A 15000-nucleotide genomic window follows, 5' to 3' on the forward strand; every position below is an offset into this window, starting at 1 on the left:
CTTGCTCCTGCTTCTGGAAGTTGTGAGTACCCTGGAGCCCATCAAGCTACGACTTTGCATATGCAAATGGTCATGAATGATCTTGTTAAAAGACCCAACACCAATCTTGAAATCTTGGGCAAGCTGACGAAGAGTATTTATTAGGCGATCTTCCATCTATCTACCTATCTATTTATCTATCTATCTATCTGTATATAATATATTATATATATATATTTATATTATATATTAATTACACATAATAGTATGAATGGAAAGGGTTGTATGCTGTCCAGACCATTCTGGCAGTCCAGTACCATTCCTGCGGACCTGCTGAGGGGTTGGCCATAACTCTCGAAACAGAAAGGAAAACAATGTGACTGCGACATTCACCGAGGCATCACTTGCTCAGTGTACAAGGCAAGTTTTTCACCCCTCCCTTTAAATATGTATTAGAGATCCCCCTACTGAAGCCCCAAAGGCTGAAAAATCTGGATTCACTCCTGACCCAGTCCACAATTGACTGGTTGACGTTTCGAGCTAGTTTAGCGGGGTCTGAGTCAGGCTGGATTGTTGCAGCCTACAATGGCTTCAGAAGGCTTTCAATCAGTGATCATAATCACTTTGGAAGATCCTGAGACAAATGGGAGTTCCAACAAGATTATTGGATTAATGCAAGCCTGCTTATGGTATTGAAAGTGCTGTAAAGTGTGGTGGAAACTATAGAATTCTTAACTCACGAGTGAAGCTAGGTTGTGTACTTGCCACAAAACTTTTCAACACTGCATGGACTTTTTTACTGAGAGAATTACCATCAAAGTAATTGTGGAGCAACACTGGGCAATGTTGAGGTTTATCAATCTTGACTTGTTGATAATAATAATAATAAAATAATAAAAAATAACAATAATAACAAATAAAATTAATAATAATAATAATAATAAAACATACTAATACTAATGATAATTACTATCAATCTCATGATAATGATAATGAGAATAATAATAACAATAATGATAATAGTAATGATAATTTATAATAATAATAATTATTTTTATTATTATTATTATTATTATTATATAAATTAATTAATGCTAATTAAAATCAAACACCGGTCACTACCAGCGACCTAGGGTGATTGAAGTTTGAGGCAAATGAAACACTAACAGAAATATGCTCACAACTTCTGCAGCAGGCTCCTTGAGTGTATAGCAAAAGCAGTACATTACCTCATTATACTCTTCCCTTGTCCATGTCTTGTTTTTTTTTAATTGTTAGTACAAGATGGCCGAACCCCCAGTACTGCCCTGGGGGATGCGCCCCTTGTTGATCCGTGTGACGGGCAACGCTTCATCACCCACTTCCTACTCTCACTCAGAAGCAAGATACATTTCAGCCCCACTGCCAAAAAGCTGGACATCCCGCCAATCACCAAAATGGCATTTCCACGACCCGCGGGCGTTTGGGCGCACCACTCGACGCCCCCCTGGGCATCATGTAGCCTACTAAGTCTTTATACTGGGGCGGCTAAGCAGTGATCCCTCCCCAGGGAGAGATCACTGACACTAATGATAACCAATAATGAAACAATAATAAGTAATAATGATAATAGTAATGACAATTATAGTAACAATAATAATCATGATAACAACAATAATGATGATAATGTAATTATGATATAATAAAACATGCAATAACAATAAGATGATAAAAAAATAATGATAATAACAATAATAACAAAGACAAAAATAATAGTAATGATAATAACAATAATAATAACTAGAAAATTAACCGGAAAAAACTCATTACGCCCCTAATTAGTGTTCCTTTTCAGTCACTCATTAAGTGTGTGTGTGTGTTAATAATACATACATACACTTCCTGCTTGTGTTGGATTATGGCATTAAAGCAAATCTGATATCTATGAAAATCACTGCGCAAAGTATTTTACGCATAATTAATCAGTTCTGAATATAAATAAGCATCATTTATGACCATAGAATTAGCATAGTGAGGAATGATACTACCTTGTTATAAATATGTTTATGATATGTGTGTATGTATGTGTATATATGTAAAAGGATATATATATATTATATATATATATATATAATAATTTTCATATATAATATATAATATCATATCATAATATTTTACATACATACTAAATATACATATTTCATATACATACATATATACATACTACATACATATATACATATACATATACATACATATATACATATACATATACATACATATATACATATACATAAAAATACATATATACATATACATATATACATATACATAATATTATATAATTCCCAACTACGCTAAACCCCACACAAACAAACACACACAAACACCCCACCCCCACAACCACTTTATAATATTTTTTTATTTAAATTTTTATTATTATAAAAGTGAGTTTGGGGGTGTGTGTGTGAAAATATATATGTGTGTGTGTGTGGTGTGTGTGTGTTAATAATACATACATACACTAACTCACTCTGAGAGAGAGAGAGAGGTTAGTGTATGTATGTATTATTAACACACACACACACACACACACACACACACACACACACCACACACACACACACACACACACACAACACATATATATATATATTATATATATTATATATATATATATATATATATATATATATATATGAAAGGAATCTGATATTTTGTAGTGTTATAGTTAAAAAGTACCAATCGAAAAATTATGGGTCTTAGAGGAATGTTAGGTTTATGAACTATCTCAACTCTAAACACTAAGCATCAATTTACCTGTGAGATGCAGGAAAACAATCAATTACCATTTTTGGACACGCTAATCACCTATAATAATGGGACCTTCCATACAAGCATTTACCGAAAGCCAACCTTCACTGGCCTCGGATTTCACTACATTCCATATTCATACAAAATTAACAACATTAAAACTCCAATCACTCGAGCCTAGAACCTGTGTAACAACTGATCAACTTTCCATGGCGAAATTATTTTTCTTAAAGAATTCTTTACAACTAATGGGTACCCATTGTTCTTGTTTGATAAACCGTAAAATATTCTTAAACCAACTCACTGTCCCTTCTGTCAAAGAGACAATAGGTATATTAAAATACCGTATGTGGGTCGTTTAAGTATTAAAATCAGGAAACAACTAAAATCACTTATTTACCTGCCCTCGCTGCCAAGTTCGGTACGCGGGATCTACATCACGCTGGTAACGGCACCGTATCCTAGAACACAAAGGCAAATCTTTCAGGGCTGGCCTTCCGTTGAGCAGACCATCTTTCTCGGCAATAAGAGAACACCCTCTACTCTACTCACACCCTTTCTCTAACACAGATTTTAGCATTGTATCTTCACATTCCTCCCACCCAGACCTTATCATCTCAGAATCCTTATATATATATATATATATATATATATTATATATATATATATATATATATATATATATATATATATATATATATATACATATATATACATACAGAAAATGAACCCGAACTAAACAACACAACCACCGCAACAACCTTGTTCATCCAATAGACCCTTCCCTCTTAACCAACACCCACTTTGGTTTGTTTACCATATTGGTTGTTATATATATATATATATAATATATATATATATATATATATATATAATATATAATATATACATATATATAATATTATAATAATATATATATACATTATAGTATGTTTGTATGTATGTTATATATTTTTTTTTTTCTGCATGTTATTTTTATTCCATTAAATGTTTATACGTATAATTATTTTACGTTTTCATTACGTCTATGCATATATTGTTCCTGTTTACTTTAACTATTTATAATTTTGTTTGTAAACTTAAAGTATCAGAACCAGACATTTGTAATTATTCTGTGTGACTGACATTTCATTGGTTTCTTTTTGACAGTATGATGGAGGTCTAGTTTTGCCTTCCAAACGTTTAATATATATGAAAATCATCACGACTTTGTTAGTCTACATTTTCATACTTATGTTACGATGCCTGAGTGATAAACTTTATTACGGAATAATACATAATCATACATATACTATAATTATACATATATAATATATATATATATAATATATACTATATTATATATATACACGTGTGGTGTGTATGTGTTGTGTGTGTGTGTGTGTGTGTGTGTGTGTGTGTGTGGTGTGTGTGTGTGTGTGTGTGTGTAACCCAGTTTGATATATAACTGGTGTATATGTTAATGAAATATGGATGCCGATGTTTATTCTATTTATCTGTTGTTATATTTATACATGACTTGTATAATCTTATATATTGTCACATACCTATATTCCCCCCCACACACATACATATAAGTATGCCCATTGCTTTACCTGTTTATTCGTCTCTTGTTGCCACACTAGACATTCCACAAGAGCTATGCATTGTTGTAACACTACCTTTCATCACCAATGATTGTCATATGTTAAACACGTGATCTAAGCTCATCTTTAGACCACTGTAGGAGATGACAGGCAGACTCCCTACGAGAAGCCAAGGAGCAACACCCTGCTCCTCGGCGCAGCCGTACTCCATCATAACTTTACCATACATGAGTCAAGACATCTTGGTCGTCTACCTTACACCCTAAGTTCGCCACTTACCATACTCTTGTAGGGCACATCATTCCGGCTCTTAGATTGTGTGTGTGTGTGTGTGTGTGTGTGTGTGTGTGTGTGTGTGTGTGTGTGTGTGTGTGTGTGTGTGTGTGTGTGTGTGTGTGTGTGTAATGACATTACATATATATATATATATATATATATATATATATATATATCTATTATATGTGGTGTGTGTGTGTAGTGTGTGTGTTGTGTGTGTGTGGTGTGAGTGTGTGTGTTGTGTGTGTGTGTGTGTTGTGGTGTGTGTGTGTGTGTGAGTGAAAGTCATCATATATGTAATATACATATATGTATGTACATTTATGTATATACTTATATGTATATAAATGTATGTACACATACACACATACACATACACACACACACACACAAGCACACGCACACGCACACGCACACACGCACACACACAACACACACACACACACACACACACACACACACACACACACGATATAATATATATATATATATATATATATTTGATATATATATTATACATACTTGTGTATGTATATATATATATATATATATATATATATATATATATATATATATATATATATATATATATATGAACCGCATTCATGTTGACAAATGCAGAAAAGGTATATCTTCTAGTTCAGGATAAGAGACCCACTCACACAGCATATTTTGTGAAGGCGTCGTTTCGGCAGCACCTCGAGATTGTGTGTTGCCACATTTGCCTAAATCACCAGATTTGAGTTCCATCGAACATATTAGGGCAGCTATGGGCTGGCACGTGCCCAGGGAAAGTCATCGCATTCGATTTGGTCTCATCCAAATTGCATTGCATGCATGGGAACGGCTGCGAAGCGATGAAGGGCAGAAGACGGCGACGGAACTAGTGCCGCGATACCACGAAGTTTGGAGGCTGTTTTGGCGGCAGGGGGAGTGAATACACATTATTGAAATTATAAACGGCATTATTTCCTTTTAATTAACACGCTCTAATATTAAAGAACATCTATATCTTTATAAAGAAATTCATGCTAACAGTTCAACTTCACTGTACATCCCAGAGGGTTGCACATCAATAAACATGGAAAATAACATTAGAAGACTTAACTGCTTTTCTGATAAATCAGAAAAAGACGAAATGGTGAATACCAGATGTCGACTATTCCATACATAAAGACAACATAATTTTGATATAAGTATTGTGCCAAAAAAAAATTCTAAATGTTTCCTACACATAAATAATGTGACAAAACTGAATTCGACTTGCCTCTCATTTTCCTAGGAGGGATAAGATGAAATCATAGAAAATGGAGACTGTAGGAAAGATTTCTCCCTTTGATATAGCTCTTGTTTTCGCTCATATCCAAAACAGAGCTTATGTATGTGTAGACATTTATAGAAATAAACTATGTGTGTGTTAGATTGACTTTCTACAACACTGTTCTTTCGAACTTTAACATATAACCATCCCTCCCTTAGTTCTAAACAGATGCGGGAAATATAAACTTCAACGAAAAAATTTCTTGATCGCGTTGGTCCTTATTTTCCATCTTTTTTGACAAGCGCATGTGTTGCCACTCGTTTTTATGCTATTACCTTTTTTTTTATCTCGCATACACGTAACCAAGCTTACGTTTTACTTCTAATGACTCCAGCACATACGTAATAATGTTACTGTATCCAAACCCATATTCGTAGGATTCCGGTGCTAACCGGCTTGCCTCGGTATTACACAACACTTGTGGAATTGTCATATTAGTTTGTAAAGGGTAAAGAGTTTTTTATCTACATATTCATATATGTATGTACACATACATATATATGTATATAAATATACATGTATGTATATGTATATCTAAGTATATACATATATGACATGAGATATATATATATATATATATATATATAATATTATATATAATATATATAGATATATATATATATATCTGTATGTATATATAACATATATATGTATTTATATATATATGATATATATTTTAGTATATATTATATATATATATGTTATATTGCATATGTGTGTGTTGTGTGTGTGTGTGTGTGTGTGTGTGTGTTGTGTGTGTGTGTGTGGTGTGGTGTGTGGTGTGTGTGTGGTGTTGTGTGTGTGTGTGTGTGTGTGTGTGTGTGTGTGTGTGTGTGTGTGTGTGCGTGCGTGCGTGGTGCGTGCGTGCGTGCGTGCGTGCGTGCGTGCGTGTGTGTGTGTGTGTGTGGTGTGTGTACATATATGTTACTACATCATACGTACATGTTATATATACAATATGTTCATATACTAAATACATACATGTATATACACATATCAATATATGTATATACATATATGTGCGAGTAAGAAGACTACATTGAAACACAGCACCGGAAATTAATTTGGGGCCAGCAGTTAATGGTAATGGTTAAAAGCAAAATAAATGTGGCTACACATCTAAAGTCATGCAGCACTATAGGAAAGTATAGTAAAGGGTAATGAAGGGCGGCTGAGTTAGTAGTTAGTTGCTATACGTCAACAATCTAGAGTAATATTGGAAAGGTTAAAGATGGGTAAAGGAGTTGATGAGTGAATGGGTTAAGGTAGGATTAGGTAAGGGGGATTAGATCAAGTGACGGATATGTATGCGTCTGAGAAAGGAGAACACGTTGTTCAAAGCATAAAGTGTGGGATTCCGTATGGATGTCTGACAGGTGGGAGGTCGGTGAAGGGATGGGTAGGTGGTGGAAAGGAGGGTACGGGCTGCAGTAAAGAGTGGACAGAACAACAGATGTGTGGAACTGAAAGAACATTACATAGGAATATAAGGCGGATCAGAACGTGATATCAGATAAGAGTGTGTTAGACGGGCGTGGCCAATACTAAGTGGGGCAAGAGCTGTCTCCCAACGACTGTTCCGATGAAGTGGAGCTGCCCGTGAGGAGATTGATAGTTTTACAGTATGTAATTTATAGTACTAAGACTTGACCAGAAAGATTCCCAATCGGATATAAAGGAAGGTTTTAAAAGTGGGGGTAATAATCCGTGGCAGGAATACGTAAAAAACTGTTTGGTGTGATGTGGCCATAGCGGCGGAGCGTGCTAGGATCTGCCTGTTCATTGTGGGGATTCCAACGGGGCCGGACACCCAGCAAAATCTGATAAGAGTTGCGGCGCGTAGACAGGTAGAACAACCAGTTCTGAATCTTATAGACAAGGGGTTAGTCGAGTGCTAGACTTTAGAGATATAATGCGTTAAGGGGGTTAGTAAAAATAATGAAAGAGGAAGAAGGGGGCGAGTATATGTGTTTTAAGGTGAAAAGGAGTGCGTACAGTTCTGTAGTAAGGACACTAGACCAGGAGAGAGGGGGTATTTGAAAAAATTTAAGTTGGGGAAAGGTTACTGGAAACCAGCACCACTGGAGGAATGAGTGGAGACATGGTCAAGGAAATGAGTGGAAGGACAGAAAGGGGGATATCTGATTTCTGTGGGTAAAGTGGAAAACAGAAAGCAAATACCGGGTAAAGTATACGTCATGCAGGAACGGAATGGGCAGAAAACGGAAGAGGTCAGAGATGGGGAGAGGAGGAATGGGAGAGGAGGGTATCCATGCGGATAAGAGAAGGGAATAGAAAAAGGGGAGAAGAAGCAAAGGTAGGAAGCAGGGAAAATTGGATATTTTGGGTTTGGGGGAGGGAAAGTGGGAGGGGGGGTAGGCTCGAGAGAGAAAAGGGTTTTACGGTGTCGGTCAAGGAGGGGGGAAGGCGCCTGGACTCGAGGAATGTCTAAAAATGGGGAAAAAGGGGGAAGGCCCCGGGAGTAGAAGGACCAAAAAATTGGAGGGATGGTAACAGATTAAAAGGAAAAAAAGGCGGGTAAGAGAGCGAGGGGGTATTTTTTAATTGACCCAACCCCAAATTTTGGGAAGTAAAAATAACGCCAAGGAATTTGCCAGAAGAACGGTATTGGAATAGAGCACCATACAAGACGTATGGAGGCTGGGACCTACACGCGCGCGAGAAAAGGATGGAGAAAGATTTGGAGGTAGAAAAGCAAAAGTCATGGTTAGTTGCCCATGAATATACTGATGATATTGCAGACTGAAGGAATTGGCGGAGAGTTGGTATGAATGTGCCAGAGGCGAAGATGGTTAAATCATCAACTTATAGTGATGACCAGGATCCTGATGGTAGAATTGAGACCATGCCATTAACAGCAAGAAGGAATAAAGTGGTGCTGAGCACACTACCTTACGGGACGCCTTCGAACTGAGGAAAGGATAATGTGGCTTGGAAAGTGCGTATGCTTAGAGAGGACAATTGTTGAAGAATATGGTACCGCCATATATATATAATATATAAAATATATATAATATAAAATATATAAATATACATATATATATATATAATATATATATTTTATAATATGTGTGGTTGTGTGTGTGTGTGTGTTTTTGTGTGTGTGTGTGTGTGTTTTGTGTGTGTGTGTGTGTGGGGTGTGGTGTGTGTGTGTTGTGTGTGTGTGTGTTGGGTGGCTGTTTTTGGGTTGTTTTGGGGGTTTTGTGGTGGGTTTTTTTTTTTGGTGGGGGAGTTGGTAATGTGGTGTGTGGGGTTTGGTGGGGTTTGCGGTTTTTGGGTTGGGGCCGGCGTCCGAATGGCCAGTGTTTGGAGGTTTCCAAACCAAAATTGTAGTGCGGGATTCCCCCAATAAAAAAATTAGGAAAAGGGTCATGTCTACGGAAAGGTTAAACTTTGCAGTTGGGGCCTTTGAAAGGGGTCGGGGAATGGTTTTTTGGGCAGGCCCAAAAGCCAAAAATTTTTGACCCAAATTTGTTAAACAAAAGGGAGGGTTTTTTGGAGTAGCCAAGTTCCGGTTTTCAATAGCCCCAAGGGGTGGGTGAGGGTTCTCCCAAAATTTGATGAAGGCAGTTTGGGGGTGGGTGTTTAAAGCTGGGTTTTGAATTGCAAATGGGGGCCCGGAGGGAAAGGGGGGTGGGCTGGTTTTGGAAAGAAACCTGCCACTGTTTTTGGAGATATTCCGAAGAGTAGTGCTGTCGGAGTAGGAGCTGTGGGGGGTCAGAAAAATGATCCATTTGGCTAGGCTAAATAGAGTAAGATATTTGTAGAGATAGGGGTGGTAGAAAGACGGGGACGTGTGGAAGGGGTAGTGTTGAAAGAAGTAGTTTTTACGGAGAGGGTGGACAATAAGGTTGTAAAGTAGTAATAAGGGAGGATGTAGCGATTGATGAAGAAGGTTGTGGGGGTAGAGGGAATGAACTTGGAGACTAGGAATGTCTCCTGGGGTTGAGTGTTGATTTTGGTGGATGATGTATTAGTATTTGATGAAGGGACAAGTCACTGCCCCTAATAAGGATATAAAATCTCCATTTTTGGGCCCATGGGTAAGCCTAGAGTATGTTGTGGAAAGAAACAGTCCACCCTCAGGGTCCCTTGAGGGTAAGGGCTAAACAACTAACGGAAAACGTGCTCATGGCTCATTTCCCGGCCGTTCAGGACTGGACCCAAAATTAGCCTTTCATCCCTTTTAACACGACTCTCACACCTTAGAAAGTGGATAGTGGTTGGAGAAGAGACAAACGAAAAAGGGGGGGGGGAAAAAGACCGTGCAAAATTAGTGGAAATGAGGGGTGAGGGCCAAGGCAGAGGAGATCCCAGCATTGGGTCTCGCTCCTGTCTCCTCTTATAGGCAGCTTTTAGGACAGCAACGGTGAAATATTGAAGCATATCTAAAGTAGACTAGGAGGACAGTGGAGGGAGAGTAGTGAAATAAAAGTATGCCAATCAGCTCTATCAAAGCACCATCTAGGGGATTAGGAAGTTTGGGACATTGGATAGAAGAAAGGAGGATTTGGAAAATGGTCAGTAGAAGTCTAATGGAGAGAAAGGGAGCATCGAGAGAAGTCAAGGCATGATGTTTGTGTCAAAGTGTGTGGAGCGATCTGAACATGAGTAATAAGATCAGTTGTGGAGGAAGCATTCTAGGGATCGCCAGGGTGGTAGTGGTGGCGGCAGTTAAAATCATCAACTTGAGGAAAGGTGGTTAAGTTGGAAAAGTAGACTTTCCAAGGCCAACAAAGACAATGGGGAGTGGTATGAGAGGTATAACGTATGGTGTTTTTTGGGGACAAGTATAAACGAGACATGAAGGGAGTGGAGGAGTATAACAGGATGTGTAAGAAGTCACTTGGAGCAGATAAGATGGAAATTTTAAGAAATGATTTGACGAACATGAACAGGTAAGGGAGTGGGAGTAGTAAAATTTAAGGATGGATGAAAGGTTTCCTGTCAACTTGGGACGCGAGCAGAAAGGGTTTTTAATATCTTCAGAGTTTTTGCAATGGAGTTGGTTGGCGAGTTTTGGGAAATGAAGGCTTTGTAGGCACTGCTGAAAAATGAGAGTACTGTCAGAGTAAGGACAGTAGAGGGGATTACAGAAAATCTATCCCATTTGGCTGAGCTAAACAAATGTTCAAAAGGTTTTTTAGAGGTGGGGTTTTTGGGAAAGGGCGGGGAAAGTGTGGAAGAGGGAGTAGTGTTGCAAGAGGTAGTAATAAAGGAAAAGGGGGACAAAAGGGCTACAGAGTAAAATAAGGGAGGAGGATCAGTAGATTGAGAAACTAGGGGTGGATATGTAAGGGCTCTGGGAGGGAAAATTTTTTTCTAGGGGTTTGGTAATGGCCTGGGGGGAGGTTTGGATGGACAAAATAAAATACAGACTACTATGTGGTAAAAAGGGGGGGGTAGAAATACAGTGTTCAGACATGGCCAAGGAGAGCCGGGTTTTTGTGGAATCGGGGGAAATTAAATGTGGGGCTATTTGTAAAGGGGGCAAGCTTAATGCCCTTATTAGGGCAAAATTTTTTTTCCGAAGGGCCATGGAAGCCTTGATTCAAGAAATTGGGGGAAAATAATCAGTAAAACCTCTCAGGGTCCCCTTTAGGGTTAAAGGGTAGCCCAAAAAACTGGGGGAATACCAAGCCCTGGCATAACTGGAAAAAAAATCAGCCTGTCATGTTTTTAAACAAGGCTTCACCCCTTGGAAGGGGATTTAAAAGGGTTTGGGGAAAAGAGAAAGAAATGGAAAGGAAAAAGACCTATAAAACCAAATTTGGGGGGCGAGCCCCAAAGGTTGGGGCATCCCCCTGGTCCCAGTCTCCACCCCAAACCCCTCCCTCAAAAGGAGGGGCAGGGGGGGAGGGGGGGGTTAAAGGGGAGGGGGAAAAACTGTGCAAAACTTTTGCATCAGGGATGAGGTAAAGGAAGGGTCTCCCCAGCTGGGGCCCAGTCTCGTCTAAACCCCCCACAACAAGGGGCATGAGACTCAAAAAACTATAATATTCCCCTTTTAAAATGGAAAATGGGCAGATGCAATTTTCCCTAGCTTGTGTAAGACACATCCTTTAAAGTAATACTAAATATATTTTCTGTGAAAATTCAGTTTTTAAAAGGTAATGATCTACTTATCAAAAAAACCTTATTATTTTTGGGAAAAAGTTCAACTTTTAAAAAAAAATTAAAAAAGTCTTTCCTTTTTTCCAAAACAGCAAAAATTTAAAAAAAAAACATTCTAAAAGTAGTCCCTTTTCTGATGTACATGCAATCCCGTAACTCAAAATTTTTTTTACTTATATTTGGGAAAGACAAAAACCCCCTGGTCTTATAAAAAATGAGTACTAAAGAATTTGGGGTGGAACACCTATTTCGCTCGGCCTTCAGACGAAAGAACTCAAAAATTATACCTGATGCTTGAACAAAATGTTTTAACAGGGTTTCCCCTTACTTTTTAAAGGGCAAAAAGTATTACTGTACCTACATCAATGAAAGGGACAATACCCATACTCAATTTCAAGTTAATTACGAGACAATAATTAATCTCGAAATTCTGAACCTGATGACAAATGAGCTAACTTACTAATGCCAACTTGTCATGCCATAAATTAAACTAAGTTTAAAATTATTAACAAAGCACTTACAATGCAATCACCTGTCAAAGCCAGCTGATTTTTCACATGATACTGAAGATCATTTTCACTATTTAAATATAACTACATCATCTGCCAGCTTGCATGGAAGCTAATGTGAAAAAACTATTTTTGCTCACATTTGCTATAATTAATAAAATGTCATTGTTGCAATCCTGCTGCATTCCTCACTTGTTCTGATAATATACAATAGTTAATGAAAAAATATGTATTTCAGAATGCAACATCAAAATACAGCATCTCACTTGTGAAACCTTTTCACTAAAATCACCATTATACCCAGAGACAATAAAGGAGGGACCTCCTTGCCATTGTAAGTGCACTTGAAAAAGGATGAAACTTAGCGCTTCCTCTTTTGTTTTCCTGCAGGGCTCCCCATGGTAATTTAACCCCAGATCTTGTAATCGCTTCATGAAGTAGCTAGAGAGCTTTGTGCCAGCTTTATACCATCAGTATCCTGCATGTTGTAACTGCTGGCAGTTTTGGAAAACAGCATGACATCGCTATGAACTCGTCATCTGTTGTGTATTTCAGACAGTTTAGCTTTTCTCTGATCCTTCCAAAGTCCATTGGTTTCTTTAAAATATCATAGTAGTCTGGAGCCTGCAAAAAAAAAAATCCAAAGCCATTAACCCTGTTTACTTTTCAAAGATTTTTTTTTTTATCCAAAATACAAAATTGAAACGTAACATCCCAAAATAACGCACTATGTGGGGAGGAAGGGGTGGAGGCTATGGGTTGGAAAAAGCTATATCAACCCAACAGACAGGAAAGGGAAGAATACATGCCATACCCACTGTAATACAAGTTCATCTATTGTCTTTACACAGATGGCTTTACAAGTGCTTAGTCAGCAAGGAGTTAGTTATCTCACCTGTTTACCTTTTTCCTTGTTTTTTGAAAAGCACCATTTGTATTATATTTAAATACTTATAATAATATTCATAATATCAGTAAGAATAACAGTATTAATATTAACCCTTTTCCGACGGGTAGTATTCATAGTGGCCCGGGCCTCGCTGCCAGGGGCTTATATCGTCGCCCTAGCATGCGCGACCACTCATGCCAAATACCAGCATCCCATGCCGTTTCTTCGTAATACTACGAAGATACGTTGTATTTTCAGTTTTCATTATTTTTTAAAGTCTCTACTTGCCAAACTTCCTGATAAATCGAGACTGAAAGGTATTTTTGTTATATAGACTCCATAATTGATCATTATTCGGTTTGTAGTCCGAATAAAATAAGCAGTGTGCGGCATCATGGAGTTGAAATCGTTGGTTTATTGCATTTTTTTTTTTTTTTTTTTTTATGGTAAAAATGAGAAAGTGTTAAAACCTAGTTAATCACACTTTCACTGGCAGAAAAATAATATTTTGCCGTGATTGGAAAAAAAAAAAAACATGGCATGTTCATACATACTCTATGGCATGTGCATACGTGTCCCCGGCAAATAAGTCCCGCCATGTCCATGGCATGTGCGTATATGCCACCCATCGGCAAAGGGTTAATAGTTTTAGAAAGAAAAACACATTCAAGGAATGGGGAAATCAGGCACGGCCACTAGGGCCTTCTGATAGACTTCTTGGTGGCTGAGCACATGTGCAGCCAACTCTATGTAACAAAATTCATAAAAAGCTACAGGGTACAGTGCAGAAATCCATAGTCATTGAGTTAAGTGAAGAATGCTTTTTCATACTTACAAATCTAAAGAATTATCAATGAAATATCACAGGCTATGAAATTAAACCAAGTACTATCATCAGTTGCCAACTATCAAGCATTAATAAACTGACAATACAAATACACAAAAAAAAATAAACAAGGTCTTCACTTTAATAAGCAAGTCTTACCTCCTTCTTTGACACAGCTTTGTGGAATGGCCAGCTCATCTTGTGCTTAAATAGCTCATCCAATAAGGTTTCCAAAGCCACTGAATTGAAGTCACTGTTTTCATCAACAAGTGACCTTCTGTTATTTCTCTTGGGTGATGTGTATTCTGAAACCAACATAATAAATTAGAATGATCTCTAAATAGTAAACCATGATTAAGACATCACAATCAAAATTATGACATATATCACTTAATAATTTTCATGTAGATAAATAAACAAAATGAAATGACAAAGTACATGCATTTCTAAAGGTATATACAAATCCAAGACGAGGACAGATAGAATCTTGAAACTTAAACAAATTTGTCCTCCGTCTGTCATTCACTAGGTGCTACCACGAGTAATCCAAGCACAAACAAACAGGTATGGCACTGGAACCTACCAACTTCAGGTTCCTCCAACTTCTGCTTCTTCGAACTGCGGCTATTTTCTGGTCCCTCACTCCTCCTCTTTTTATCGGGAGATGGCGAGGACTTGGCATTCTT

At 37.6% G+C, this 15000-nt stretch overlaps 1 protein-coding gene across 1 annotated transcript in view; it reads right to left on the minus strand.

Annotated features, from left to right (window-relative positions):
• Positions 1-12887: 12887 nt before the first annotated feature.
• LOC119592066 (bromodomain adjacent to zinc finger domain protein 1A-like) overlaps positions 12888-15000 on the minus strand; it is a 5398-nt gene continuing 3285 nt past the window's right edge. Inside the window, exons 7-9 of the mRNA XM_037940915.1 lie at positions 14898-15000; positions 14474-14619; positions 12888-13223 (exon numbers count right to left, since the gene is read on the minus strand). The exon at positions 14898-15000 is cut by the window's right edge and continues 290 nt beyond it. Of these exons, the coding sequence (XP_037796843.1) occupies positions 13062-13223; positions 14474-14619; positions 14898-15000 (411 nt within the window). The 3' untranslated portion in view covers positions 12888-13061. The remainder of the gene's footprint in view (positions 13224-14473; positions 14620-14897) is intronic.

The sequence above is a fragment of the Penaeus monodon genome, chromosome 1, assembly GCF_015228065.2.
Source record: "Penaeus monodon isolate SGIC_2016 chromosome 1, NSTDA_Pmon_1, whole genome shotgun sequence".
Taxonomy (NCBI): Eukaryota; Metazoa; Arthropoda; class Malacostraca; order Decapoda; family Penaeidae; genus Penaeus; species Penaeus monodon.